This window comes from Boeremia exigua (assembly GCF_020726555.1).
Source record: "Boeremia exigua strain MPI-SDFR-AT-0100 chromosome Unknown C7974scaffold_7, whole genome shotgun sequence".
In the NCBI taxonomy this organism is placed as follows: Eukaryota; Fungi; Ascomycota; class Dothideomycetes; order Pleosporales; family Didymellaceae; genus Boeremia; species Boeremia exigua.
The window spans coordinates 107,699-131,566 of NW_025763524.1; the positions used below are offsets into that span (position 1 = coordinate 107,699).

At 57.1% G+C, this 23,868-nt stretch overlaps 9 protein-coding genes across 9 annotated transcripts; 6 read left to right on the forward strand and 3 right to left on the reverse strand.

Annotated features, from left to right (window-relative positions):
* Positions 1–305: 305 nt before the first annotated feature.
* Positions 306–818, forward strand: C7974DRAFT_313354 (uncharacterized protein; the record flags this gene model as incomplete). The annotated part of the gene is made up of 2 exons (XM_046138410.1): positions 306–539; positions 561–818. Coding segments are annotated over 2 exons (492 nt in total), but the record flags the coding sequence as incomplete, so codon positions are not given.
* Positions 819–1,283: 465 nt separating this feature from the next.
* On the reverse strand, positions 1,284–2,475 carry C7974DRAFT_195192 (uncharacterized protein). The gene has a single exon (XM_046136671.1). The coding sequence runs from the start codon at positions 2,430–2,432 to the stop codon at positions 1,428–1,430; it is 1,005 nt and encodes a 334-aa protein (XP_045995910.1). The 5' UTR covers positions 2,433–2,475; the 3' UTR covers positions 1,284–1,427.
* Positions 2,476–3,028: 553 nt separating this feature from the next.
* Positions 3,029–4,274, forward strand: C7974DRAFT_413661 (DNA repair protein-like protein Ntg1; the record flags this gene model as incomplete). The annotated part of the gene is made up of 2 exons (XM_046143747.1): positions 3,029–3,580; positions 3,627–4,274. 2 exons carry the CDS (start codon positions 3,029–3,031, stop codon positions 4,272–4,274), a joined length of 1,200 nt encoding a protein of 399 aa, XP_045995911.1.
* A 194-nt stretch (positions 4,275–4,468) lies between these two features.
* On the forward strand, positions 4,469–6,663 carry C7974DRAFT_195202 (uncharacterized protein). Its single transcript, XM_046136672.1, has one exon. It carries the CDS (start codon positions 4,663–4,665, stop codon positions 6,466–6,468), a length of 1,806 nt encoding a protein of 601 aa, XP_045995912.1. The 5' UTR covers positions 4,469–4,662; the 3' UTR covers positions 6,469–6,663.
* A 1-nt stretch (position 6,664) lies between these two features.
* On the reverse strand, positions 6,665–8,907 carry C7974DRAFT_455027 (uncharacterized protein; the record flags this gene model as incomplete). Its single annotated transcript, XM_046145944.1, has 2 exons — positions 6,665–8,543; positions 8,600–8,907. The coding sequence occupies 2 exons, from the start codon at positions 8,905–8,907 to the stop codon at positions 6,977–6,979; spliced, it is 1,875 nt and encodes a 624-aa protein (XP_045995913.1). The 3' UTR covers positions 6,665–6,976.
* Positions 8,908–8,938: 31 nt separating this feature from the next.
* Positions 8,939–11,737, reverse strand: C7974DRAFT_195211 (indole-3-glycerol phosphate synthase-domain-containing protein). The gene has a single exon (XM_046136673.1). It carries the CDS (start codon positions 11,639–11,641, stop codon positions 9,326–9,328), a length of 2,316 nt encoding a protein of 771 aa, XP_045995914.1. The 5' UTR covers positions 11,642–11,737; the 3' UTR covers positions 8,939–9,325.
* A 282-nt stretch (positions 11,738–12,019) lies between these two features.
* On the forward strand, positions 12,020–17,708 carry C7974DRAFT_424848 (nucleoporin subcomplex protein binding to Pom34-domain-containing protein; the record flags this gene model as incomplete). Its single annotated transcript, XM_046144451.1, has 2 exons — positions 12,020–12,174; positions 12,224–17,708. Exons 1-2 carry the CDS (start codon positions 12,110–12,112, stop codon positions 17,706–17,708), a joined length of 5,550 nt encoding a protein of 1,849 aa, XP_045995915.1. The 5' UTR covers positions 12,020–12,109.
* Positions 17,709–18,478: 770 nt separating this feature from the next.
* C7974DRAFT_195229 (t-SNARE) lies at positions 18,479–19,913 on the forward strand. Its single transcript, XM_046136674.1, has 3 exons — positions 18,479–18,738; positions 18,786–19,400; positions 19,456–19,913. The coding sequence occupies exons 1-3, from the start codon at positions 18,619–18,621 to the stop codon at positions 19,795–19,797; spliced, it is 1,077 nt and encodes a 358-aa protein (XP_045995916.1). The 5' UTR covers positions 18,479–18,618; the 3' UTR covers positions 19,798–19,913.
* A 1,592-nt stretch (positions 19,914–21,505) lies between these two features.
* Positions 21,506–23,227, forward strand: C7974DRAFT_195263 (Glucanosyltransferase-domain-containing protein). The gene is made up of 4 exons (XM_046136675.1): positions 21,506–21,736; positions 21,782–21,835; positions 21,880–22,486; positions 22,532–23,227. Exons 1-4 carry the CDS (start codon positions 21,622–21,624, stop codon positions 23,130–23,132), a joined length of 1,377 nt encoding a protein of 458 aa, XP_045995917.1. The 5' UTR covers positions 21,506–21,621; the 3' UTR covers positions 23,133–23,227.
* The last annotated feature ends 641 nt before the right edge of the window (positions 23,228–23,868 follow it).

Sequence of the window (23,868 nt, forward strand, 5' to 3'; positions counted from 1 at the left end):
TAAAACGGTAATCTAGATGTGTGGGGTGGTAGTCCGGATCACGGATATGACATAGTTCCGCCATAAACTACATCGAGGGAAAGTATGGCGATCCTACACGCATTATATCCGGACCTTAAAGCCGCAGTATCATCTTCCGTGCCTCCGATGGCCTGTGTTAGTTATTCTTGTGTCCCTCTAGTGTAAAGAATAATCCACTCTCAGTTCTTGGTTAACATACAAATCGCTTCCACAACTACGTTTGCAATGGCATCAATCCAGCGTGCCTTTCACATACTTGCACACGGGGTAATACTACACCGGCTTTAAGTAACGTTGATATACTCAAGATTAAATACTGGGCGGACAACGCTTCTGTCCGCGAATTGATTCCAGGGCAACTCTCATTAGAGAAACAGCAGATCATCACGACGTATGTGCTCCATTATGGATTCACCGGCATCGGCTCATACAAGGAGCTTATCCATCAAGTCGAAGGTACCTTTCAAGGAGGAAACTACGAATATGCACTTCTGCTAGTTGTGTATAACGAAGATGCCGTCTAAGCAGGACGTGAGTAGTCTGGCTACCCTAAGGTTTTAGGCGACATCGACATTGATGTCAGCAAGAGAACCGGCGTTACAAGTTTCATTACTGCTACTGTCTCGCGAACTGATAATAATCCAATTATCGAAAACCTCATCAAGCCCTCAAACTTCGTGGGATCCGGCCCAATTCCCCCACCAGATAGAGTTGTGCTCAACATCATCGCTAGGGTGAAGCCCAACGTATGCCATTTCATCCGAATCACCTTCAAGGTAAATGTGGGAGAGAGATGATCAGAAGGCATTGAAGACGTCTCGGAGCTCTTTTGTCTGTGTAATAACACTCGTAAAGCCTCCTCTACCTTGACACTACAGCCTTTGAGCTGGATAACTTTTTACTGATTACTATGCACTTTTGATTTCTTCTATTTTACACAACCTAAACTATCAATTGCGGTTCTCCAGCATGGATTGACCTACAAGCCTTTCATCAGAGCCTTCGCGAGTTTGGGTGGTCACATCATGCTCTTTCACACACATGTCTATCCGCCAGTACTTCGCCCAATTGTTATTTAGTGTCGTCCAGGATTGCAGCATACGAGACACGTCGTTCATATCTTATCTCAGGTCTTATTGCTGAGTGATGGAACAGCAACTCAATAATTGTTTTAAAGGGACATCGTAGGCGTTGATGGTCGCGAGCGGGCGGAGGACCAGTGGAAGGGGCCCGTTTGCAAGTGCCCCAACGTCATCTGATGCAGCATACTGACGAAGAGATCATCCACATGCGTAATGATGAGATCCTGTTCGTTCATTAGTACGACTGTCAGTCCTTCTAGACAGTACTCCCTGAGCATCCTAGCAGAATACGAAAAGCAGAGACATCTCAAAGATAGATCTGCATTAGACGATCCTCCTTCTGACCCGCTTGACCTCCTGCGCAAGCCCGAACCCTGCTCTTCGCCCCCGAGATTCGTTCTTCTCAGCATCTACCCCAACATCCAAACCGTCAAGAAGCGTTGTGTCCGAGCTACTCGTTTGCTCCGCCGTCGTTTCGAGTTGATTTTGTTCCGCGAGGACGCCATTCGGCAGCACGTCATCAACCTGAATCAGCTCCCCGAACGTGATCTCTGCGGTCCTCAGCCCCGCGGTCACGTTCTCGTGCCCTCCTAACGTCGCAGCGCCTACGATCTGCTTCTCAAGCAGTGTGCGTCCTGTCGTTGTCATGAGGAGCTGGAAGAAGCCGCCGGTGATGGCTGATACGCCTTGGTTGTGAACGAAGAATGCTACAAGACCCAGTGCGATGATGGGGATAGCAAGCCCAATTGACAGTGCATAGGGGAGAAAGAAAGCGAGCTTGTCTTGGAAGATGTAGACGTTGACAGACCGAAAGACAGTCCCGTTGACGTTCTCGAAGTTCTGCCCAAGCGCCAGCGCAGATATTGTGGTGTTGATCAGTAGCTCCTTTGCTACCTCAGCGTCAAAGTGGGAGCGAGTCTTTATGACGCGCTCTCCATTGAAGGCAGTATAGGGATCAAGACGCTCAAAGACAGAGAGTGGCCAGAGCTCTAAATCGGTCGATGGATCGAATCCTTGGCGCCAGATCGGAGACCATACGTTTGCTCGGACCGAATTAAGCAGGCAATTTTCCATGGTTGTGCCATTTCTTGTGGAATAGGACGTTGAGCGCTCAGTTGTATTGACAGGGTCAAAAGTCTCGCGAGAATCTGCAGTGGTCGATCGGTTTAGATTTGCTGCAAAGTCGAAATATATGGACATGGCGTCAGAAAGATGCACCATTGTGAGAGATGAGCCAGCGAACGAGACGGTGTAAATTTGACGGCCTGTAGTCGTGGGTAGGAGGTGTGCGGTTTGCGGATAGACGTGCAGCAATCCATGGATGGTCATACGGGACCTCTAATGTTTTTCGATATTGTTCAACGAGTATTGTTTAGTTAGTTGCCTACCTGCCTACGTTCTTCTCATCCAAGATCAGACGCACGGAAGGCACTCACGCTCCAGGAAAGCACCACTTAACAACGGGAAAGCACATCACGAACACAACAGTAAAGCACGCACTCGCGCAGCTTTAATTCTATTGCTCTAGTGTTGGTCTCTCCTCTTCGCCTTTTCGCACTCGCGCAGCTTTGATTCCATTGCTCCAGTGTTAGTCTCTCCTCTTCGCCTTTTCGCACTCGCGCAGCTTTGATTCCATTGCTCCAGTGTTGGTCTTCGGTCATCGACTTGGTTTCTCCTCCTCACCACCACCGCCGCCAGTCTGTCCTCCACTTCGCGTATCGATCGACTCGAAATACTGATCACTGCTGATCATGTGGTTTCGCGTTCGGCCTCCTTGCGTTCTCATTGGCTAACAACGCCTCGACGAATGATGCTGACGACATTACTGTCCATGCTGCGCATCAACTCTCCTGCACGCAAGAACAGCGCCAGGACGCGTCGCGAATTGTCGATTTTACAAGAGACCCCAATTGCGTCGTCTCGAGATGCGCACTTCACGCATATCGCGCGACACGTCGCGCATCCTCGCCGCAAGCCGAACACTACGTCAGACCCGCTCCGGCGCGAACCCGCCGGTCCACGACCCTTCAGATTCGGAATTGAGCTCTGTGCCGACAGACGTAGGCTCAGATGGCGAATTCGCAACGCCCCCGCCTAAGAGAAGGAGGACCGTACGCGACACACCGGTCAAAGTCAAGCACGAGACCAAGGAGGCGACTCTGAACAGCATCACGTCCCCGAAGGAAGCAAAGCCAAAAAAGGCACGTCGTATACCTGCGAAGAAGATCAATGGTGTAGATGGAAGTGTGAAGATTGAGCCGCCACCCAATTGGGAGGAGATTTATGCTTTGACACGGGAGATGCGCAACGAGAACGTCGCGCCAGTGGACACAATGGGTTGCGAGAGCCTAGCAGACAGACAGCGGAGTCCGCGCGACCAGCGCTTCCAGACCCTCATAGCGCTCATGTTGAGTAGCCAGACAAAGGACACGGTTACAGCTGTCGCCATACGAGGCATGCAGGAACGGATGTCGGGCGTAAGTCGAGCACATATCAGAGGCTCTAAAGTACTAACAGACACAGGGTTTCAATCTCGAGTCTGTCCTCGCAATCGAACCCGCTGAACTGAACGGCTTCATCAACAAGGTTGGCTTCCATAACCTCAAAACTAAGTACATCAAGCAGACCGCCGAGATCCTGCGCGACAAGTTCAACTCTGATATTCCCGACACAATAGAAGGTCTGGTCTCACTCCCCGGAGTCGGTCCTAAGATGGGATATCTTACACTGAGTGCTGCATGGGGCCGCGACGAGGGCATCGGTGTCGATGTTCACGTACACCGCATCACGAATCTATGGGGGTGGCACAAGACACAGAATCCCGAGCAAACAAGAGCAGCGCTGGAAAGCTGGCTCCCAAAAGACAAATGGCATGATATCAACAATCTGTTGGTCGGGCATGGGCAAACGATATGTTTACCGGTGGGGAGAAAGTGTGGAGACTGCAAGTTGAGTGAGCGAGGCCTGTGTCCGAGTGCGGTTGTAGGGATCAAGAAGAAAGTCAAGAAGGAAGCTGTTGTAAAAGCTGAGCCTGGAGAGGTATTGGTCAAAGAAGAGACGGTCGCTGTCGAGGTTAGTCAGGTGAAGGCTGAGGATGTGGATATCGCTGTTGGGGATATAGAGGATATTGGACAAGCACCTCACCAGCGCTCCTCACGGAGCAGACCCTGATCATTGTATGGGGCGAGTACTTCGGAATGATCCTTGCGTTGATAAGCTCCACTTCTCGTGTTGCACACGTCACGTTCCAGACCTGACACCCTCGCGCTCGAGATGGCAACAGCAAACGGGCACGGGCAGTTGCATAGCATGCACTTTCTGCTACTATGCGGGGCAGAAGGCAAGTAGAATGTTTCGATTTGTTCACCTCTCACTTCACCCCGCTTGATTCTTCGTCGATCTGGTCTTAAGCCCTCAACTGGTCCATCTCCCACGGTAGCGAGGTCCCTGCTCCCACTTCACCAAACTGCAACCTTATAAATCTCTCACTCGCCTCCGCAATTGTTCCTCTACTTTATCAATCGAGCTTCAGCGGCTATCACAACGTAGCTCTTACGACATGCTGTGGCGCAAGAACCAGCGCTCGCCCTCACCGCCACGCCTAACCAGCTCCACACCTGCAATGGAGCGCCATCTAACCACTATGGACTCGGGCATTGAAGACCCTGTGAAGGAGGCCGACATCTCTTCTGTCGCGCCCACGGATGGACCGGTTGCCTCAGGTCACGTTCAAGAATCGCAGGCTGCTTGCTCAGACAACAAACCTACCCCGAACCCGATTCAGTCACCAGTCGCCCCTGCCAAAGATGATGCGAATGCCTCCACAGCTCCGAACAAGAAGAACGCCGACGTTCCGCCAGAGAAAGTCGGCTCCATCCGCAGCAAAGCTCGACGTTCCCGGCCACAGTTCCTGACACTCGTCGCCTGCGTGTCCTATCTGCTGCTCCAGTTCCTTGGTGTCGATCTGGGTCTGCGATTCATCCATGGCTATACAGAGCCCCGTCTGAACCAGGCTGAAACGCAGCTCCGCTCTGCATTGGGCGGCCTGGCCATGGAAAATTACTTGTACGAGAGGCTGTACGCACTTCACAGCATTGCGATGGCACGACAATACCAGGAGAGCTATGAACATTGCGTGGCTCGGGGTCTCTTTAAAGCTGATCAGATCTTTCTTGGGATAGACTACACCGTCTATCCCGACGTTCGCGACAAGACTATGGAGTGGGTCACTGACAACTGCGGTCGACTGCTCTACACGCCTCAAGTATACGCTCCGAATCCCTCTAGATTCTGGTCGGTTATGGCAAACGTACGATCGTCTGCTGAGAAGACTCTCGCGCTGGCCAAACGCAGGATTGCACTGCTGCGGCGAAAGATCCGTGGCAGTAAGCCTCGGCCTGCCACAGATGATCCCATTCTTGAGCTCTTCGAATGGCTCCATGACACCACGAAGCTGTTCGAAGTGCCCTTATTGCCTGCGGGCTTCAGACTGGACTGCATAGCGGACGGCCTCTGCCGTTTGAACCACACCGGGCCGCACAAGTCAGCCACCGGCCTGACGCTGGTCGAAGCTGCCGTGAAGGCAAACAAGGAGGTATCGAAGTGGACCTACCCGTGGAAAAAGGTCTTCCGCATCAACAGCCGTATCATCAACGTGCTGACTATTCTGCAACACCTGCTCAGCATCTGCTACCTACTCGCGGTGCGCTTATCCCTCCCCTTTCCCCTCCCACGCCGGACACCAACCCCAAAGACTTCCAAGGCTGCGCACATCTGGTCGCGCCTCCGCACCACCATCGCCGCCCTGAACCCCGACGAGAAAATCGCCGCCGGCGGCCTCATAGTCAACACAGCCCTGTACGCCCTCCTGCACTACGAATTCACCTTCCTCGCCGCCGAGCTGTCTCGCCTGCAGCTCCCCATTGGTCTCGGGCTGTGCGCGCTGCACGTCCCGCAGGCGCTCGTGTTCCTCAAGCCCTCGTCCGACGCCCGCGACGAGACGCTGTACTCCGCCTGCCGCGCTGCACTCATCCTCGTCCGCATCGCACGCAGTGACGATACCCTGTCCGAGCCAAGCAGCGTCGCGTCTGCCCCGGCCCCGGCTCCCGTGGTGCACCACCCCGCGTCCAGGATCGGCGCGCGCTTTATCTCGCCCCTGACGCCCATCGCGGAGGATCTGTGGCGCGAGCGCATGGCCTTGCGTGATGAGCGCGACATGTTCCAAGACGACGAGCTGTATGGGTGCGCGACCGAGTCGGACTCGGAGTATGAGTCTGATGTGCAGCATGCGAGCTATGTCGATCTGGCGGGCGGGGTGACGCCGACGGTGTCTGAGGAGGAGGAGTGGGCTGTTGTGGCGGAGTGAGGGTTAGTGTGTAGGACGCAGAGGCGGGCTGAAGGCCTGGTGGTCGGGGTATGGATATGGATATGGACACGGGCATGGATGTGGCGTACCAGTTGACAGATTGCACACGTGCCTGGGAGCTTTGCTCGGCACACGATAACGACGACGATGAGTATGACGGCGTATAGCTGATGTAGAAAGATAGACTATAAAATGCTACCTGCTTCTGGTGCATGTCGTGTATCCCGAATCCGAATCGAGAGTGACGTATACAAGCATCCACGCAGCGCCGTACAACGAACGGGCTTGCTCATATTAGGCCGCTACCCCGTGTGTCCCCGATCACGGACGCACGCCATCAGAACTATGTCCATGCTGCCGGTGCGCGCCAGAGAGCGTGAGTACCGCGCTGTCACGCCTAGCACGCAGCGTGCCTCGATCTCCGCCCCAGATATCCCCCAGATATCCGCCCTAGATATCCGCCCAGATATCCGCCTCACAGCCGCCTCAAAGCCCCCCCAGAGCCCCCTCAAAGCCCCCTTTCTCTAGGAAACGGCCGCGCGTGGCGCATCCGCATATCCGAAAATCCCGCATCTCCTGCTGAACCGCGTCCTGATCCACTTCCTGAACCGCCTACTGAGCCGCCTCCTGAGCCACCCCAAGCACGACCACGCGCTCCGATATCAATGCCGCCACTGCGATCGAACTGTCCACCGCGATCAAACCGTCCCCCTCCATCACTGCGATCGAACTGTCCCCCTCCACCACCCCTCGCAAACCCCGTCCGCCGCCCCCAAGCATCCACCTCCGGCACCCCCGTCACGCCATTGAACAGCGGACGCTTGAAATCCGGTCTTCGGGGCGCAGCGGCGGCTTTGTCTGCTCTTCTGTCTGCTGCTCTGTCTGCTGCTCTGTCTGCTGCTCTGTCTGCTGCTTCGGCGGCTTGTTGGGCGGCTGTCGCGGCTTTCAGCGCGGCGTCTGCGTCGCGCCGCACCGCGGAGCCGATGATGCCTGTCCCGAGCGGGTGCGCGAGCGCGGGGAGGCGGAAGGTTGGGTAGATGTAGACGTTCGGGTCTGTAGCGGCACCCGCGCCCGCACCCACACCCGATGTCTGTGCGCCTGTCCGTCCATCCGCGCCCCCCGCCGCCAGCACCGCAGGAACCACCCCCCACCCCCCCTGCGCCAGCAACCCCAGCGGCAACCCCACCCCCGGCCTCACGTACACGAACGGCTCGACCCGGAAGCGCGCGGCGCGCTGCTTGTACAGGGTGCGCGAGGTGTCGAGGCGCTCTTCCCAGGCCAGCAGGGTGAGGTCGCGGAACGCGGTGCGGAAGGTGTGGAAGGCGGGGGGGAAGGGGGAGGAGAGCGGGGTGAGGAGGGTTTTGTAGGGGTGCGAGGCGCTGGGGGGTGGCGGGTGGAGGAGGGCGGTGAGGCGGGTGGCTTCGGGGTGGGCTGCTGATGGATCGGGGGCGGGGGTTGAGGAGTGGTTGTCTGCTGGATCGGGGTCTGGCGTGTCGAGCTCGAAGGTCGTGTTGAAGTCGAGCAGCGCCTGGATGCAGGCCGCGTTCGCCGCGGGCGTGGGCGCGGTGCTGGGCGGGAAGTACTCGACGAACGTGCAGTAGACGTGGGGCTTCGTGTGGCTCTCGAGGATGCTGAGGCGGTAGCGGGAGATTTGGTTGGCGCGCAGGTTGCACCGTGTGAGCGTGATCTTGTACTCGAAGCCCGTGGTGTCGAGGTAGTAGTGATACAGATCTTTGAGTGAGGGTTTCTTAGCAGGGGCTTCGGAAACGGAGGCCGCGCTGAGAGTGTGCGATGAGGTTGACGACGCGGAGCAGACGGTCTCAGCGGAGGTGGAGGGCTGAGCGGCGGGGGGCGCTGAGGTAGAATGGCCAGTCTTTGCTTGCACATTCCTCTCCTTGGCTTTCTTCGCCTGGGCTGCTTCCCGCTCCTCCCGCCCCTGCTTCAAGTCGTCCGCCGCAGATACAAATGGTACGTTGGCCACGTCTCCAAAGAAGAAGCTCTTCGACTGCTTGGGCTTGCGGGACACTGTGCGCGACCGGGATTGGACGTACATGTGCCCGTAGCCTTCTTTGCCTCTTCGCATCCGTCGTTGAATTTCTTCGCATCAGCCAGCAGTCCCACTCGCGCCAACCTCTTCCTCTTCTTCTTCTCTTGCCACAGATACTCCCAGGTGTATCTCGTCTCCGCGAGCTTCCTCTTCTTCTGCAGACTATCCTCGAGCCAATCATACTTGACAACGAAGGCTCCAAGCTTTGTGGCTGCCTGTACTGCATCTGAGGACTTCTTCCAGGCGTCCTGGCCGGCGATGAGGTGCGTGACACCTTTGCGTACGCTCGGGGAGTAGCGACCATCGTTGGCCTCGATCCATTTCTTGAGCTGTGTGTTTTCGTGTTCGAGGCTGCCGGTCACCGCAATGACGAGGTTCTTGAGGATGGCCATGACGGCGTTCGGGTTCCCCTGGTGGTGCTTTCTTGAATGAACCACAGGCACGGTCTAGGTGAGTTGTAGTTAGAGGTGGGTGTAGAAGGAAGAAATCCAAAGCTATCAACTGTGGGTGACGACTCTTTATCAGGCAACAGGTTCTGCAACAGTCAAGTACTTCACCTTTTAGTGGTGTGCCTACTTTGAAGTAAGACTACTTCTAATCGCGCGATTCAACGCTAAGACAGGTGAGAGTGCGACCGGTCACCGCTCCCACTCCGTCCGCTACGTTGCTCTTGGCGCTTCCATTGCCGTACCCTGATGGTTAGTTAGATGTATCCATGAGTGTTAACAGGCGCATCGAACATGGTGTACTTGATTTCGAGGTGTTAATAATGAGTCGGTTCGCAGGCCGGTAATTCGAACTAGCCTATGTCTAACTCTTCGCTGCCTTGATGAATGCTCGAATCTTGTCCAAGCTCTGCTGACCATCGTCGCCTTCTACGCCACTGCTGACGTCCACCGCCTTGACTCTGTCTCGGTACTCGTCAAGACCGCCCAGCGTGGATTGCACATTGTCGGCGTTCAAACCACCTGCAAAGATGATCTTAAGACCCTCATCCTTTGCGAGAACATCCTTCACTTCGGAAAGGTCAAGCTGCTTGCCAGATCCACCAGACCCCGCGTCAAGAAGCGGCAGCGCGTGGTGACCGCGGCTTCCGATGCCGTGATCGTGGGGGTTGAACGCCTTGATGACTGGCACTGGGATGAGTTTGGCCCACTCGACCGGTTCTTGGCCGTGAAGTTGAACAATGTCCAGATTCAGCAATCGCTGCTGCTCCAGTACATACTCTAATGACTGGTTGCGGAACACACCGACAAGCAGAGCCCGGTCATCGACAGACACGAGTCGCTGCGTGGCGTGGTCAAAGTAGTCAGAGGCAGATTTCGCATCTGCCAGCAACCCTGACTTCGTTACTTGCGGCTTCTTCGTCTTGTGCACTGTTTCTGAGATTGCCAGGGCTGTTTCTGCAGAAACGGTGCGCTTTGTGCCGATCGCCAGAATCATACCGATCAGGTCGGCACCTGCTTCAATAGCTGTCTTCGCTGCTTCAGCGCTCCGTGTTCCACAGATCTTGACCATGGGTGTTGAAGAGACTCGTGCCGGCTTTACTGTTGTGCCGCCGAGGAGTTCCACAATGAATTCAGCGGTGTTCGACGCTCGCATAAGCGCTTCGCCGACCAGGACTGCGCCAACGCCGTTCTCCACGTAGGGTTCGACGTCCTTGGGGCCAGCAATTCCGCTCAAGGCGCAGACAATGATGTCTTTTGTGACCATGCTCATGAGGCGGCTAGTGGTGTCCATGTCGACCTCGAAGTTTACGAGGTTGCGGTTGTTGACGCCGATGACCTTTGACCCAAGCTTCACAGCAATCTCCATCTCCTCGACGTTGTTGACTTCAACAAGAGGCTCCATGCCAAGTGATTGCGAGTACTTGTACAGTCTCTCGAGGAGCTCCTGGTCGAGCATCTTCACGATCAGGAGAACTGTGTCTGCACCGGCCAACCTTGCCTCCAAAATCTGGTACTCGTCGAAGATAAACTCCTTGCGCAAAACTGCGGGCCTGTTGGGCATACCGTCCAGGCTTTGGCGCACAGCCCTGAGGTCATCAATGTTACCCTTGAACCATTCAGGCTCGGTCAACACAGAGATGGTGCTGGCGCCAGCCTTTGCGTATGTTCGTGCCTGAGCAGGCGCGCAGGTAGAAAGCGAGATTATGCCCTTGGATGGCGATGCGCGCTTGATCTCAGCCATGAGGGAAAGGCGGTAAGGTGACTGACGGAGGCGTTCGGGAAAGTTAATTTGCGGCGGAGCGAGGTTCAGGTCGTAAGAAGCCTGGAGGTCGCTCGGCCTTTGAGACGGAATCTTCTTCTGCTCAGCAACAGCGGCTTTGCGGTGTGCGTAGATCTTTTCCAGGATCGATGTCTGCTTGTCCTTCTTGGTGTCGGCGGTGGTACCGTTTGTCGCGACACCAGTCGCCTTTGCGTGTGCTTCCTTCCGCAGCTTCTCGTTCTCCGCCCAGGTTCCGCCCTGCATTTGGAGGAAGTTCCTGAACATGATTCGTCCGTCTTCTGTCAAGATGCTCTCCGGGTGGAATTGCACACCTTCAATCACGAATTCTTTGTGGCGCACTCCCATGATGACCTCCTTGATGTCTGAGTCAGGATTCGCTGGGATTGTCGAGGTCACTTCAAGACAGTCAGGCAGGGTGGCATGAGTGCCGGCGAGCGAGTGGTATCTTGTGACGGGGACCTTCTGAGTGACACCGACATAGACGCCCTTGCCGTCGTGGGTGAGAGGTGATGTCTTGCCGTGCAAAATCTGGCCTGTCACGTCCACTGTGCCCCCGAAGGAGTAGAAGATGCACTGCTCGCCCATGCATACGCCGAAGATGGGAATCTTTCCAGCAAAGTGCTGGATTGCGGCATTGCTGATTCCTGCATCCTTGGTCGGGTGCCCTGGCCCAGGACTGACCACCAACTGTGTGGGGTTCTTCGCAATGAGGTCGTCAAGGGTGATCTCGTCGTTGCGGTATACAGTGACGGTGGCGCCTTCGAAGACGAGGTACTGGTAGACGTTCCAGGTGAAGGAGTCGTAGTTGTCAATGAGGATGACGTTGGAGGCAGTGGGTATCGGCGGGGAGGGGTTCGGTTGGCGGGGTGAGTGATCGATGAGGGCGAGAGAAGGCATGTCGGCGGCGTATGCAGGCCAAGGGCTCCTACGATCGGTGCGTGTCGTCTGAAGTGTGGATCTGCAGTACGTGTAGGATCCAACTGCTATGCTGAATGCGGTGGGCGGGGATCAAGACGACGTGCAGTCAGACGCTGAGTCAGTGGGGACGGTGCAAGGGCTCAATGTGCGATGTGAAGCTCCAGCGTACAAATGCGGTTCCCTGGAGGTGAGGGAAAGGTGGACCGAGGGGCGACGGCAGCATGCGAACAAAGTGACTCAGTTAATTTATTGAGTGCTCATTGCGGAGGGCGGGCGGAAGTGCATCGGCACTCCGAGCTCTGATTCGCCGACATCTGAACTCGCACCCACGCGCGAAGCTCTGCGCGACAGCACCAGCCCAAACATTTCCGTTTCCTTCACGCGCACTCGACCCGCCTTCATGGCCTTTGGCTAGCTGACGCTCACCCCGCGCACCGCAGCGCTACCATGGCTCCCATCCCATCGACCGAATTCGACCTGGCCAAGTGCCTCAAGGGCGAGCAGCAGCTTGTGTATGTTTACTGGCACGCCCAGCCGCAGAGCGCTGGTTGACAATGGCAGAACTTGGGATATCGCATACCGCGCCCTCTGCGAACCCCGGACCGCATCGAGGAGCGAGGCCCTACGCGACTTCCTCACCGTGCGCGAGAATGTCGAGATTCTCAGCCGGCCCTGGAAGCCGTTCGCAGACCCGTCGCCGCAGGAGAAAAGCCGATTCGAGGCCAAGACTGCGCCCATCAGCGTCGCGCCGGCCCAGCAGGCGCATTTCAGCCTAGACGAGATCAAGGCGGACAGTCTGTGGCTGTCGAGGCAGGCGCAGATATCAGAGTATGCGGCGCTGCAAGTCGTCGCGCAGGAGTGGCAGAGCAGGCCGACGGTGCAGCTGCTGAGTGGGCTGACTGAAGAGGAGGCATTGAGCGTGCAAGACGCCGCTGGACTCGCCAACCTGGGCGCATCCACCTTCGTCCCAAACTCGTCCATTATGACGCCGCTGGCTTCGAGATCCACCCAATTCGACACCCAGGACCAGCGCAGACTGCGCATCATCGAAATCTACCACTCCACGTGCGCCTCCATCATTCGCATCAGTCAGCTGCTCATCTCGTGGGGGGCCGCACCACAGCTGCGCAGCCAGACCATCTACGGCAACGACTACCACACCGTGGGCGCCGGATGGATCGAAGAGCTTGGCAAGAACATCACAACAGCACAAATCAGCGGTCCTGCAACAGCACTCGACCAGTGTCTCCAGGCTGTGAAGAAGAGGTGCGAAACACTTGACGAAGGTTACGCATGGGATGTCGCCGAGACCATCATCGAAGCTGCATCAGAAAAATGGGTGACAGCACAGACCGTCGAGCTGCTGCATCTGCTCCATCTGGCGCATGTGCATGCGGATGTGGTGACAAAGGGCTTCGTTCCTGCAGCTACCATAGAGGAATGGCTCACGACGTTCAGCACGCGCGGATTCTTCAGAGAGTTTCCCGTTGTCACTCCCCGCCAGGAGCCGTTGGTGCCTGTCATACAGCTGTTGACCTCCCTCGTCTCCTTAGCGATCCTGAAGATCGACGCCATTGTCAATGATCTTGACTCGGATGACTGCAAAAACTGGGAGACCTCAGCCTACATCCTCAACACCGGTGTGCTCGAGACAATCACCAATGTCTTTGGCGAGGCACGAATGTTGGGCCCAAGTCCCGCAACACCACCAATGTTTGCTTGGGCTATCATGACGTGGAAGCTCACCAGCAAAGCAACTCTCGAAGAGCAAGAACGCGAAAGTCTGCTCGAATCACCTGACGCATCGCGAAGGCCTTTACCCGAACCATCTGCTATCGAGGAGGCAGCCATGGTTGTCGGGCGCCTCGAAGGCTCCGAACTGTTCGAAGGCAAAACACCCTATCAGGAGCTCGCCGAAGCTAGTTCAGCTGCCGGTGTGCTGGTTATCGTAGATCAGTTGGTTGAAACTGGTCTAACAGCGTTCGGCACCCCGGTTGATCAGATCTCAAGGGACAGGCTTCGACTTTCCTTCTTGCAGCTGCTTCGTGCTGCACTTGGTAGTGAAGTGGTCGTGTACAGTCCAGACCTCATCGTCACAGCGTACTCCATCCTCGGAGGCGACAGATCATTCCGTGCCTGGGCTGGCAAAGGGTCGTTCCATCAAGCCGATCCCGTTGTATCGTTCTTCCTGGAAGACGAAGATGTTCTGCGACCTCTCCTTCTGAACGAAGCGCGTCTCCGCTATCCCTATGAGTCAACGCCTTTCCTCAAGTTCTTCAGCGTTCTTACGCGTGGCGACAAAACGGTGCAGAACGGGCTACCGACCTTCGTCGAAAAACTCACCGAGACCAATCAATTGATGCAGCGACTCCCACAAGGGTTCGCCGGGTACGCTTTGACGCGCGAAGAAGAGAATGCAAACTGGGTCGAGCTCACTGAAGACCTTCCCTTGTTCTCTTCAGGGTCAAACTCAAGCGTTCGGGGCGGGCGTCGCTTGCTGACGTCCTCCAACACGCAACGCTCTGGAGGCCTCATGACCATCCCAGCAGGTACCGAAGGCGTCATCGTCGATGATAGTGAGCAGCCGTACGTGGCGGTGTGGCGTTACCGACATTCAACCTTGACATATCTGGTTCAGCTACTGTCATCGTATCCGAGCGGCAGCGGACGAGTTGAGTACACTTCGCAAGAGCCTGCCACAAAGGAGAATGCTGTCGAGATAGTTGGTCTCTTTGCGGACTTGTTACATTCTGCACTCCAATCATCAGAAGGCACATGCTCAGTCGAGCTGTTAGAGGCACTGAGCATCAACAGTGATGGAGGTCAAGATACCGTCAGCATTGTGCTAGCTGTTTTCGAGGAAGAACTGCTGCGATTGTGCCAAGAACCAGGCAACGAAGCATCGCTCGAGCTACTCGTCAACTGCACGCACTTCCTTGAGGCGCTTGTGCTCGTCGCACCAAATAGAGTCTGGCCATTCCTGGCACGCAGTCGATTGCTTGAAGGAGACGGCAACGGCGGTAGCCTCGCCGCGATCCTGATCGGTACTGAGATGGTTCTTGGGCGATACGACTTCCTCATCGGTTGTATACGACTGTATGATAGCTTGGTCACGGATGCCGTCGACCGTTCCGTCGCTCGCAAAAATCCAAGCAGAGCACTCAGCCGCTTCAACGCATCTAACGTTGCAGAAAGCGGTACTTCGGATAAGATAATGAGCACAACTTTGTTCACATTCGGTCGCACGCTGGCCAGCATCTACGAGAGCTCGCTGAGCTGGAAATACACGCGCCCAGATCACCGGCCAGAAATCAACATCGCCATTTGCGATGTTTTCACCAAGATCATGAAGCTCGCGTACGGTGTAGACGATGCACCCCAGCTGTCCGCCAAACTTACAAAGCTTGTTGCGCCGATCGCAGAATACATCACCCAGCAATACCTGGCGAAGTCCGAGAGTAATCTGCCAACAAACCCTATTCTGGCGTCACTCGTCATTGGAGCTGGGTCCGACGGTTCGACATTACTCACAAGCTCTGCTGCGCTCTGGAAGCAACAAACCGAAACCACTCTCCAATTGGCTAGTACGTTGGTGCGAGTGGCCCTGCTACTGGACAGACCTTGGACCCATTTGGAGCAACAACTGTTCAAGGCCACACCACTCCTTGCGCGCCTGTATGCTACCAGCGACAGATGGAAGTCCCCTGTGCTGCGACTACTGGAGACGCTTGTGCGGGGTGCCGTTAGAGTTACGGAGTCACAATCGTCTGACGGCTCGGCTGAACAACAAGAGCCTCCGTCGCTACTAGGCCACCTCGGCCCTCGAACGGCGAAGAACTTTTTAAGCGTCCTGTCCGAGTTGGACGAACCACTCAGGATAGTCGACATTCAGACCGATGTGTGGAACCTGCTGTCTGCTGTTGTGACGTGCAAGCAACAGTGGTTCTCGTTGTACTTGCTCACAGGCAACACGCCGAAAGAGTCACTACGAACAAAGCCCGACAGTGCAGCTGCAGCAGGGCACAAGGCACTCCTCACATGGGCGATACAGTCCGTCTCGAACATGAATCTATCGCCATCGGCCCCTACCGACCTTTCGTGGCCGTTGTACACGGCAAAGCTCGAGTTCATCACATCAGCCCAAAATAACTGGTCGTGGGCGATGGGCGACCTGCGCAAGCACAAGGATCTCATCCAAAAGTTGCTCGAATTCTTGTTTTGGATGACACGGCAACTCAGGAACCCTAAGACAAATACCGAAATCCTGCAACGCTCCCACCAAAATCGTTTCGCATCTCTAGCGTGTGAGGTACTCGCGATGTACCTCCACAGCTCGCGGCAGGCTGGCGACATCACGCCACTCAAGGACGTCGTCCCTGCCCTGGCGTATCTTCAAGACAACGCTCTGGAGCTTCCAGCTTACAATGAATCTCTGCACAGCAACCTCAAGCAGAATCTCGAGCGACAGTTTCCTGGCGTTACGTTGGCAAACCTGAAGCGGACCGCACTATACCCCGAGTCATTCGGCCGAAGCTTTTTCTACGACCTCGAGCTTGCCGAACAGCTGCTCGACTTTGACAACAGATGGGCGGGGCCTCGGGAGGGCACTGGCTTCGTCAGTGAAGTGGAAAAGGCAAACTACAATCTGGGTCTTGTAGAGTCGCAAGTCCAACTGCTACAAAGCTGGAAGCTGCTCGCACTTGAGCTCGGCCAGTTCGTAGGCAAGGATGAGCGGCTGGTGCAGACCGTCATTGATGTTGTCAGAAGATCAATGAAGGCCAACGCCGAGAGCAACCTGCCAGAAGCTCTGTTTGGTCAGCTCAACGTCTTGCGTGCTGATTTGTCGTTTGGCTTGCTGAAAAGGTTGGCTGAAGCCAAGATCCACACAAAAGAAGCACGGCAGCTACTGGTCCCTGTTTGGAACGCTATCAGAGCGTCCACGCCCGACTTCGACAGTGTCTTCTCCGGCGATGCGGTCTTTCACTACCGGTCTCAGCTACGCATCCTGTACCTCGTTCTGCAGCCTCACCTCATTGATGATGCAGAGCAGAACGAGGAAGCCGAGTTCCGTTCCAGCTTCCGCGGCACAATGCCTGCCAGCCACAATACTATGGAGACATCTAGTTCGACTCTCCTCCTCGAGATCCTTTCTGATGCCATCGCCAAGGGCATCCGCAGCCTAGCAAACCAACTGCATGCCGACCCAGCGACTGTCTCACCTTCGGACTTCGCTCTCCTGACCGCCATCCTACAACGCATCATCGCCATCCCAGAGATGAGCAAGTGGCAGACGCAGGCTTCCTTGGTTTTCGAGAACAGCGGCACAATCCGCTACGCCACCAGCCTATTCTCCTGGTCAGACCGGCTCACCATCACCCAGAACGGCGTCGCGGACCCCGTCTACGGCGAGCTCGCCCTCCTCTTCCTCCTCTCGCTTTCCGCAATCCCCTCGCTCGCCGAAACCATGGCCGTCGAGGGCGTCCTCTCGCAACTCAACACCGCAAACATCATGACCTACTACCGCCGCCCCGCCGGCATGGGCCCCTTCGACACCCCGGCCCGCCTGCATTCTATCTGGGCCAAGGCGCTCCTCCCGCTGTGCCTCAACCTGCTCCTGTCCATCGGCCCGCCCATCGCCGCCGAAATCTCCTCCTTCCTCAACCAGTTCCCGGAGCAGCTCGCCCGCGCCTCGGCCGCCATCAACGCGAGCCCCTCGTCGCGCTTCACCGCAACCAAGATCACGCTGGCCGTCGCGTCCGAGACGCACAGCCTCGCGCTCATCGCGGCGATCCTCGAGAACACGCGCAAACAGGCGCCCAAGCTGGGTGTCCAGGACGTCGCGCTGCTGGACTGGGACCGCGAGAATGTCAAGGAGGATGTGGAGAGCTGGCTCAGCCGCAAGAGTGCGCTGCGCGAGCGCGTGGTGGCGGTGGATGAGCGCGAGGTGGAGATGCTGGGGCGCAAGAGGGGGGATCTTAATGAGCTCGAGGAGCGGGTGCTGGGGGAGCTGGAGGATGTGGGGAGGTGTTTGGGGCTGGGCAAGTAGATGCGTGGGTGTGCGCGGTGTTTGGGCGCGGGAGTTGGGATGCAGAGTGTATTGCTATCTTGTGAGATGAGGGGTGCGCGATGTCATGGTTTTCTAGCGAATGTGATATTGGTGCGTGTACTGTCTCTCTCCAACGCCGTCTCGTCACCTCGCGTCATGCAAGTGTCTGGCAGGTCTCGGATCACTCGCGTCGCCTCAATGTCGTGACTGCCTAGCATGCCAAACATGATGTACGCATACCAGCACGGTAATCTGCGGAGGCTGTGCAGGCCCAGCACGGACGCGCGTTCAGCCCCGAGCGACAAGAGGATGCGGCCCGCTGCACAGATGCGTACGACCGGTCTGGTGTACACGAGGCGGACTTTTTGGTTGACTGTTATGGGAAACGTTGCGATGAGGCAGCGCTGTTAGATTTGCTAATGTTGGTGTTGAAGTTGCTGTTTGATATTGATTGTGACGTTGGTCGGGGCCATCCTCCACCCGTGATTAGCATGTGGAGCACGGCATCTAGGACCCACTGCACGGAAGTTAGCAACCTGCGAGCAGATCAGTGGTTGATGTGCGTGAGCGTCGAATTGGAACTGGTTCGTAACGTCGTGCCGGTGGGCGCGGAACCGCGACAAGTCTAGCGCAGCGTGCAGGTGACGTCTGCTGGACTCTGGGCAGAGCCCTACGGGATTTCGCAGCTTTTAAGATTACACCCGGCGGCCTTGCTCCACTCATCTCAACAACGAGCCGGTGCGCACACCTCTCACACCCACCGCGGCATCAATTCGCATCGCTGTTGCTATCTGCCGCAGTTGATATTCGCCCTGCGCGCTGCTGAGCTCCTTTCCGTCGCTTCCGATCGCCTGACAGCTGACGTGCGGCGTTCCGAAACTTCCTGTGCATCACAACAACCGCGGCGACCATGTCCAACAACTACCAGCAGTACGGCGGGAATCCCTACGGCCAGGCGGAGGCCGGCTACGGCGGCGCCAGCAACCCGTACGGCAACACGGGCTACGGGTCGAACCCGTATGGCGGCGGCGTAAGCACGGCAATTGCGCGCGCGCGACGTGGACTGACAATAAGCAGTATGATGAGAGCCGCCCGGCGCAGCTGACCCAGGGCGACTCCAACTACTCGCAGCCCTCGCAATACTCGGCCGCCGCGCCGACGCACAGCGCACCGCAGCACGACGCGCCGCTGGCCCACGGAAACTCGCAGCAGCAGCAGCAGTCGTACGGGCTCGAGCAGCCCGGCTCCCGCCCGCTGAGCCAGCAGGACTTCCTGCAGCGCATCGACGGCACCAAGACGCGCATCGGCCAGCTGACCCAGGACATCGGCGCCATCTCCAGCATCCACCAGCGCATGCTAGCGTCGCCGGACAGCCGCTCGTCCGCCGAGCTCGAGGGCGTCGTGTCGCAGACGCAGATCCGCAACACGCAGATCAAAGACGAAATCAAGTTCCTGGAGCGCGACGCCGCGCGCGACCCGTCCAACGCGTTCAAACGCACCCAGGTCGACAGCCTCAAGCGCTCCTTCAAGGCGCAGCTCGAGGACTTCCAGCGCGAGGAGGCCGACTACTCGAAGCGGTACCGCGAGGCCATCGCGCGCCAGTACCGCGTCATCAACCCGGAGGCCTCGGACGCCGAGGTCCAGGAAGCCGCCAACGCCGACTGGGGCGACGAGGGCATCTTCACCACCGCCGTGCGCCCCCCCCCCCCCCCCTACATCTCTGTGTATTTATGCTAACGCCCCGCAGCTCAAAAGTAACCGCAGCGGCCAAGCCTCGAGTGTCCTCGGCGCCGTGCGCGCCCGCCACAACGACATCCAGCGCATCGAGAAGACGATGGTGGAGCTGGCCACGCTGTTCACGCAGCTCAACGAGCAAGTCGTGTTCCAGGAGGAGCAAACCGTGCAGGTCGAGGCGCAGACGGTGCAGGTCAACGAGGACGCCAAGCACGCCAACACGCAGCTGGACCAGGGGATCAAGTCGGCGCGGCGCGCAAGGAAGCTCAAGTGGTGGACGCTGTTTGTGGTGGTGCTGATCCTTGCGATTATCGCGCTGGCGCTGGGACTGTACTTTGGGTTGAAGAAGAAGTAGGCGAGGGCGGGCGAGCAGCCATGTGACACATCCCCCTCTCCTCCCAACTGACACGAGGATATCCCGCGCCGCCGCTTGGTTGCGCTGCCGCTTGTGTCCCCCCGCAGCCCCCCCCCCCCCCCCCCCTGGTTGAATGTTTACGCAGTTGTAAGTAGATGACGATGTCGGTAATTCCTAATCAGGCCTGCAGTGCACGTACGCACGCGGCTCACGTCTGCGTGTGCGCAATGGCTTAATGTATATAATGAGCGTCGGTAAGGTAGTACGAATTCATGCGATCTAGCGTTGGTAGTAGTTTAGCACCGTCACTTGTGATGTGTGTCTGAGCTGTGTCTATGGTTGCAGTGAGACTCGAGGCACTGCTGGTCTGCATCACAGTGCTTGCCACGATCTCTGTCGGAAAGGGCCCGGCGTTCACGAGTTCGCAGGAGGCGGCGGTGCGTGGGCTATGTGCTGTGCAGTGTGTAGTGAGTGGGTGGGCGCGCACGTTGATCGCTGGAGTACACCGCATTCGGATATCCCTCGTGTCTGGTGCTGCTCGACTGGGTAATAGAGTCTGCAACATACATCTGGGTGATTGCTGGTCAACGAAACGCGGCTGCTGATCGTCATCACGATGCTCGTCAGGATGCTTGTCGCGGGGGGGCGGTGTTGGTAAGATGCAAGGGTGCGTGTAGTGTGCTCGATGTTACGTGGTGGGTGAGCTTCCCAGGTGCGAATCGCAGCGTACGATCATTGAGTGCAGATCGAGATTACGGAGACTTCGTACTGGTACCAAGCAGTAGGCAAGACTAACACCGACTATAACATATGCTTGTGATAGCCAGTCAACGAAACTGGGCGCTGATCTCCATCACGATGCTCGTCACTGGGAGGCTGTGTTGACTCGAAACAAGAGACACAACGATACGATGTCGTGTGTTGAGTGTGGTGAGCTTGCTGATCACAAATGAATGCTTCGTGATCGTGTGATCGTGTTGAGTCGCTAAATGTGATCGAGAATACGGAGCCTTCGTACCTGAATCTTTAAATGGAAATCATTGAACTGCACCACACACGGTACCGGCAAACTAACAAATACTGCATCCGGCGCGCCACTGGCGTCCGTATGCGGCTCTGCAGCGCCCGCCACCAATACCGAATCCCGGCTCTTCACAACTCAATCTAGCATCGTATAACCACCAGCATGTCCTTCAACGCCCCCCAGCACACCGTCAACATGCGTGAGATTACACTGATGACCTCATCTCGCGCGCCCCACGCACTCCCCACAGCGCCGCAGCGGCAGCAGGCTTTTGATACCGATCGCCGCATCAACAAACAGGCGACGCGCGTTTCAACGCCTTGCTGAGGCGCGCTAGCGCCGCTCGCACCAAGCCCAAACCAAGCATGCGCCGAGCTAGAGCAGCGCGCCCCAGTCTTCTCGGCCACGCCTTATTGTGACTTGTCAGGGCTGGGCAGGAGCGTCAGGGGCGCTGCCGGGGCTGGGCGAGAAAGCTTCTGGGGTGTGTAGAGCGCAGGGGCGCCGTGGGGGCTCATTGGGTCGCAGGTGCTGGGCGTGCATTCCGCTGGGTTGCTGCTATTTGCGATGATAAGTTGGAGTGGCCCTGGGGCGTTTGAGCGTGTTAGGGTGATTTCTTGTGCGCGACTTCTTCTTCCACGGTCCTGGTTCTGGTTTCTACGCTCAACCTCCTGTTCAATACACTCGCTCACGCTCGCTTTCAGTCGCTCAACGGTTCACTCGCTACTGCCGTTTTTGTCGCTTCTTCTCTACGAAGCGTTGTTTGGCTGTTCTTCTCACCACCAGTTTATTCTCACAACACAATGAAGTCTGTTGCTATTGCTGCTGTTGCTGGCGCGCTTGCGTCCACTGTTGCTGGCTCTGCTACGCCTGTCCAGAAGCGTGCTGATGTCACAACCATCACCGTCAAGGGCAATGGTGCGTTGTACGATTGAGGTGGTTGTTTAGTACTGACGTTCGCAGCTTTCTGGAAGGGCAACGAGCGCTTCTACATCCGCGGTGTCGACTACCAGCCTGGTAAGTGAACAGCTCTCCTGCCCAGCATATGTTAACGTCTTCAGGTGGCGCATCGGACGCAAAGGACCCCATTGCCGACGAGGCGGGCTGCAAGCGCGACGTCGCCAAGTTCAAGGAGCTCGGTATCAACACTGTCCGTGTCTACACCGTCGACAACACTGCCGACCATGACACCTGCATGAACGCCCTCGCCGATGCGGGCATCTACCTCGCTCTCGACGTCAACACCCCCAAGTACTCGATCAACCGCGCCTCGCCCCAGGTCTCCTACAACAAGGACTACCTGCAGAGCGTCTTTGCGACCGTCGAGAAGTTCGCCGCGTACCCCAACACGCTGCTCTTCTTCTCCGGAAACGAGGTCATCAACGACGACAAGACCACTAACTGCGCTCCGTTCGTCAAGGCCGTCACCCGTGACATCAAGTCGTACATGAACGCCCGCAAGCTGCGCAAGGTCCCTGTCGGCTACAGCGCGGCTGACGTCGAGTCCAACCGTTACGAGATGGCCGACTACATGAACTGCGGCGAGGACTCGGTCCGCTCCGACTTCTACGCCTTCAACGACTACTCGTGGTGCGACCCCAACGACTTCACCGGCTCCGGCTGGGACAAGAAGGTCGAGAAGCTCAGCAACTACAGCATTCCTATCTTGTAAGCAACATCTAGTACACTGACTTGTTCATGCTAACGTATCAGCCTCTCCGAGTTCGGCTGCAACACCAACAAGCGCCAGTTCAACGAGGTCAAGTCCATCTACAGCACCGACATGTCGGCCGTCTACTCGGGCGGCCTCGTCTACGAGTACTCGATGGAGGAATCCAAGTACGGCCTCGTGCAGATCGACGGCTCCAGCGTCGAAGAGCTCGCCGACTTCACCACCCTGAAGAACGCCTACGCCGGCGCCAAAGACCCCTCCGGCGACGGCGGCTACAAGAAGTCCGGCGGCGCCTCGTCCTGCCCCTCCAAGTCGGACTCCTGGAACGTCACCATGAGCGACGACAAGCTGCCCGCGTTCCCCAGCGGCGCGTCCACTTTCCTCCAGAAGGGCGCCGGCGCCGGTCCCGGTCTCAAGGGCTCCGGCTCGCAGTCTTCCGGCTCGGTTGAGACCGAGGTCGCTGACGCGGGCTCCGGTGCGGTTACCTCGGGTGCGGCTGGCGGCTCGGTCGCGTCGGGGTCGTCGTCGCCCAGCACTGGTGCTGCGGCGTCGTTCCGCGCCGGCGAGTTCTCGCTCGCGCCGCTGGCGATGGGCGCTGTTGTCCTGAGCTCGATGCTGTTTGGCGGCGCGCTGGTGTTGTAAGCGCCGGTTGGGGCGTGGAGAGCTGAGAGTGAGAGTGAGAGTGTGGGAGAGTGGATGCAGGTGTACAGTAGACGCGTAGTGGCTTGTATCGTTTAATGCAAAGACCCAGTGCGGGCACGTTTTCTTAGTCTCAATCAATTCAGTTTCTTAGACGTGTTTTCTGTGCTCAAGCTCAAGCCCTGTATGTGATCAGGCGCTGTGGGTGGATGCTGCTGTGATGGTGTCGTGTTTCGCGGGCGAGGAAGAGGTGTTCGGCTGGCATTGAGAGTGCGAAGAGATGCTGTGTGGGTGGGTGTGGTCACAATGGAGAGCTGATAGTCGATTGCGGATGTGTGTATAGCTGACACTAAAACCGAAACGCATCCTCGGAAGCGCGAGATTAGCACTCGAGGGTGAGGTTATATATACCAGGCCTTTGCACGTGGGGAGTGTGTAGTAGTATACGCGTACGCGTACCCATACGTATACCCATACGTGTACCCATGCGTATGTATACATACCCACCCGTCCCCAGAATCCACCACTAGCTTCCCATCCCATCCCCTCCCTTTGCACAAGCAAACAGGACTTACGCCGCACAAGCAAGCCTCAACCTAAACTCGCGTTTGCAATTAGGACTACAGGGTCCCGGAGAGGACGCTCAGAGCTGTGTCGTCTACGTATACGGAGAGAGGAAAGTTGGGGGGTATGCGCTGGCGCTTGGTACGCGGCTGGGCGTGCGGGGGTGGAGAGCGTG

Coding starts and splice junctions, on each gene's coding strand:
- C7974DRAFT_195211 (XM_046136673.1), bottom strand. CDS start 11,641: ATGCCTTCTCTCGCCCTCATCGATCACTCACCCCGCCAACCGAACCCC.
- C7974DRAFT_195229 (XM_046136674.1), top strand. CDS start 18,619: ATGTCCAACAACTACCAGCAGTACGGCGGGAATCCCTACGGCCAGGCG. Junction 18,739..18,785: donor CGAACCCGTATGGCGGCGGC/GTAAGCACGGCA, acceptor GACAATAAGCAG/TATGATGAGAGCCGCCCGGC. Junction 19,401..19,455: donor AGGGCATCTTCACCACCGCC/GTGCGCCCCCCC, acceptor AACGCCCCGCAG/CTCAAAAGTAACCGCAGCGG.
- C7974DRAFT_195192 (XM_046136671.1), bottom strand. CDS start 2,432: ATGACCATCCATGGATTGCTGCACGTCTATCCGCAAACCGCACACCTC.
- C7974DRAFT_195202 (XM_046136672.1), top strand. CDS start 4,663: ATGCTGTGGCGCAAGAACCAGCGCTCGCCCTCACCGCCACGCCTAACC.
- C7974DRAFT_195263 (XM_046136675.1), top strand. CDS start 21,622: ATGAAGTCTGTTGCTATTGCTGCTGTTGCTGGCGCGCTTGCGTCCACT. Junction 21,836..21,879: donor CGGTGTCGACTACCAGCCTG/GTAAGTGAACAG, acceptor TAACGTCTTCAG/GTGGCGCATCGGACGCAAAG. Junction 22,487..22,531: donor AACTACAGCATTCCTATCTT/GTAAGCAACATC, acceptor CTAACGTATCAG/CCTCTCCGAGTTCGGCTGCA.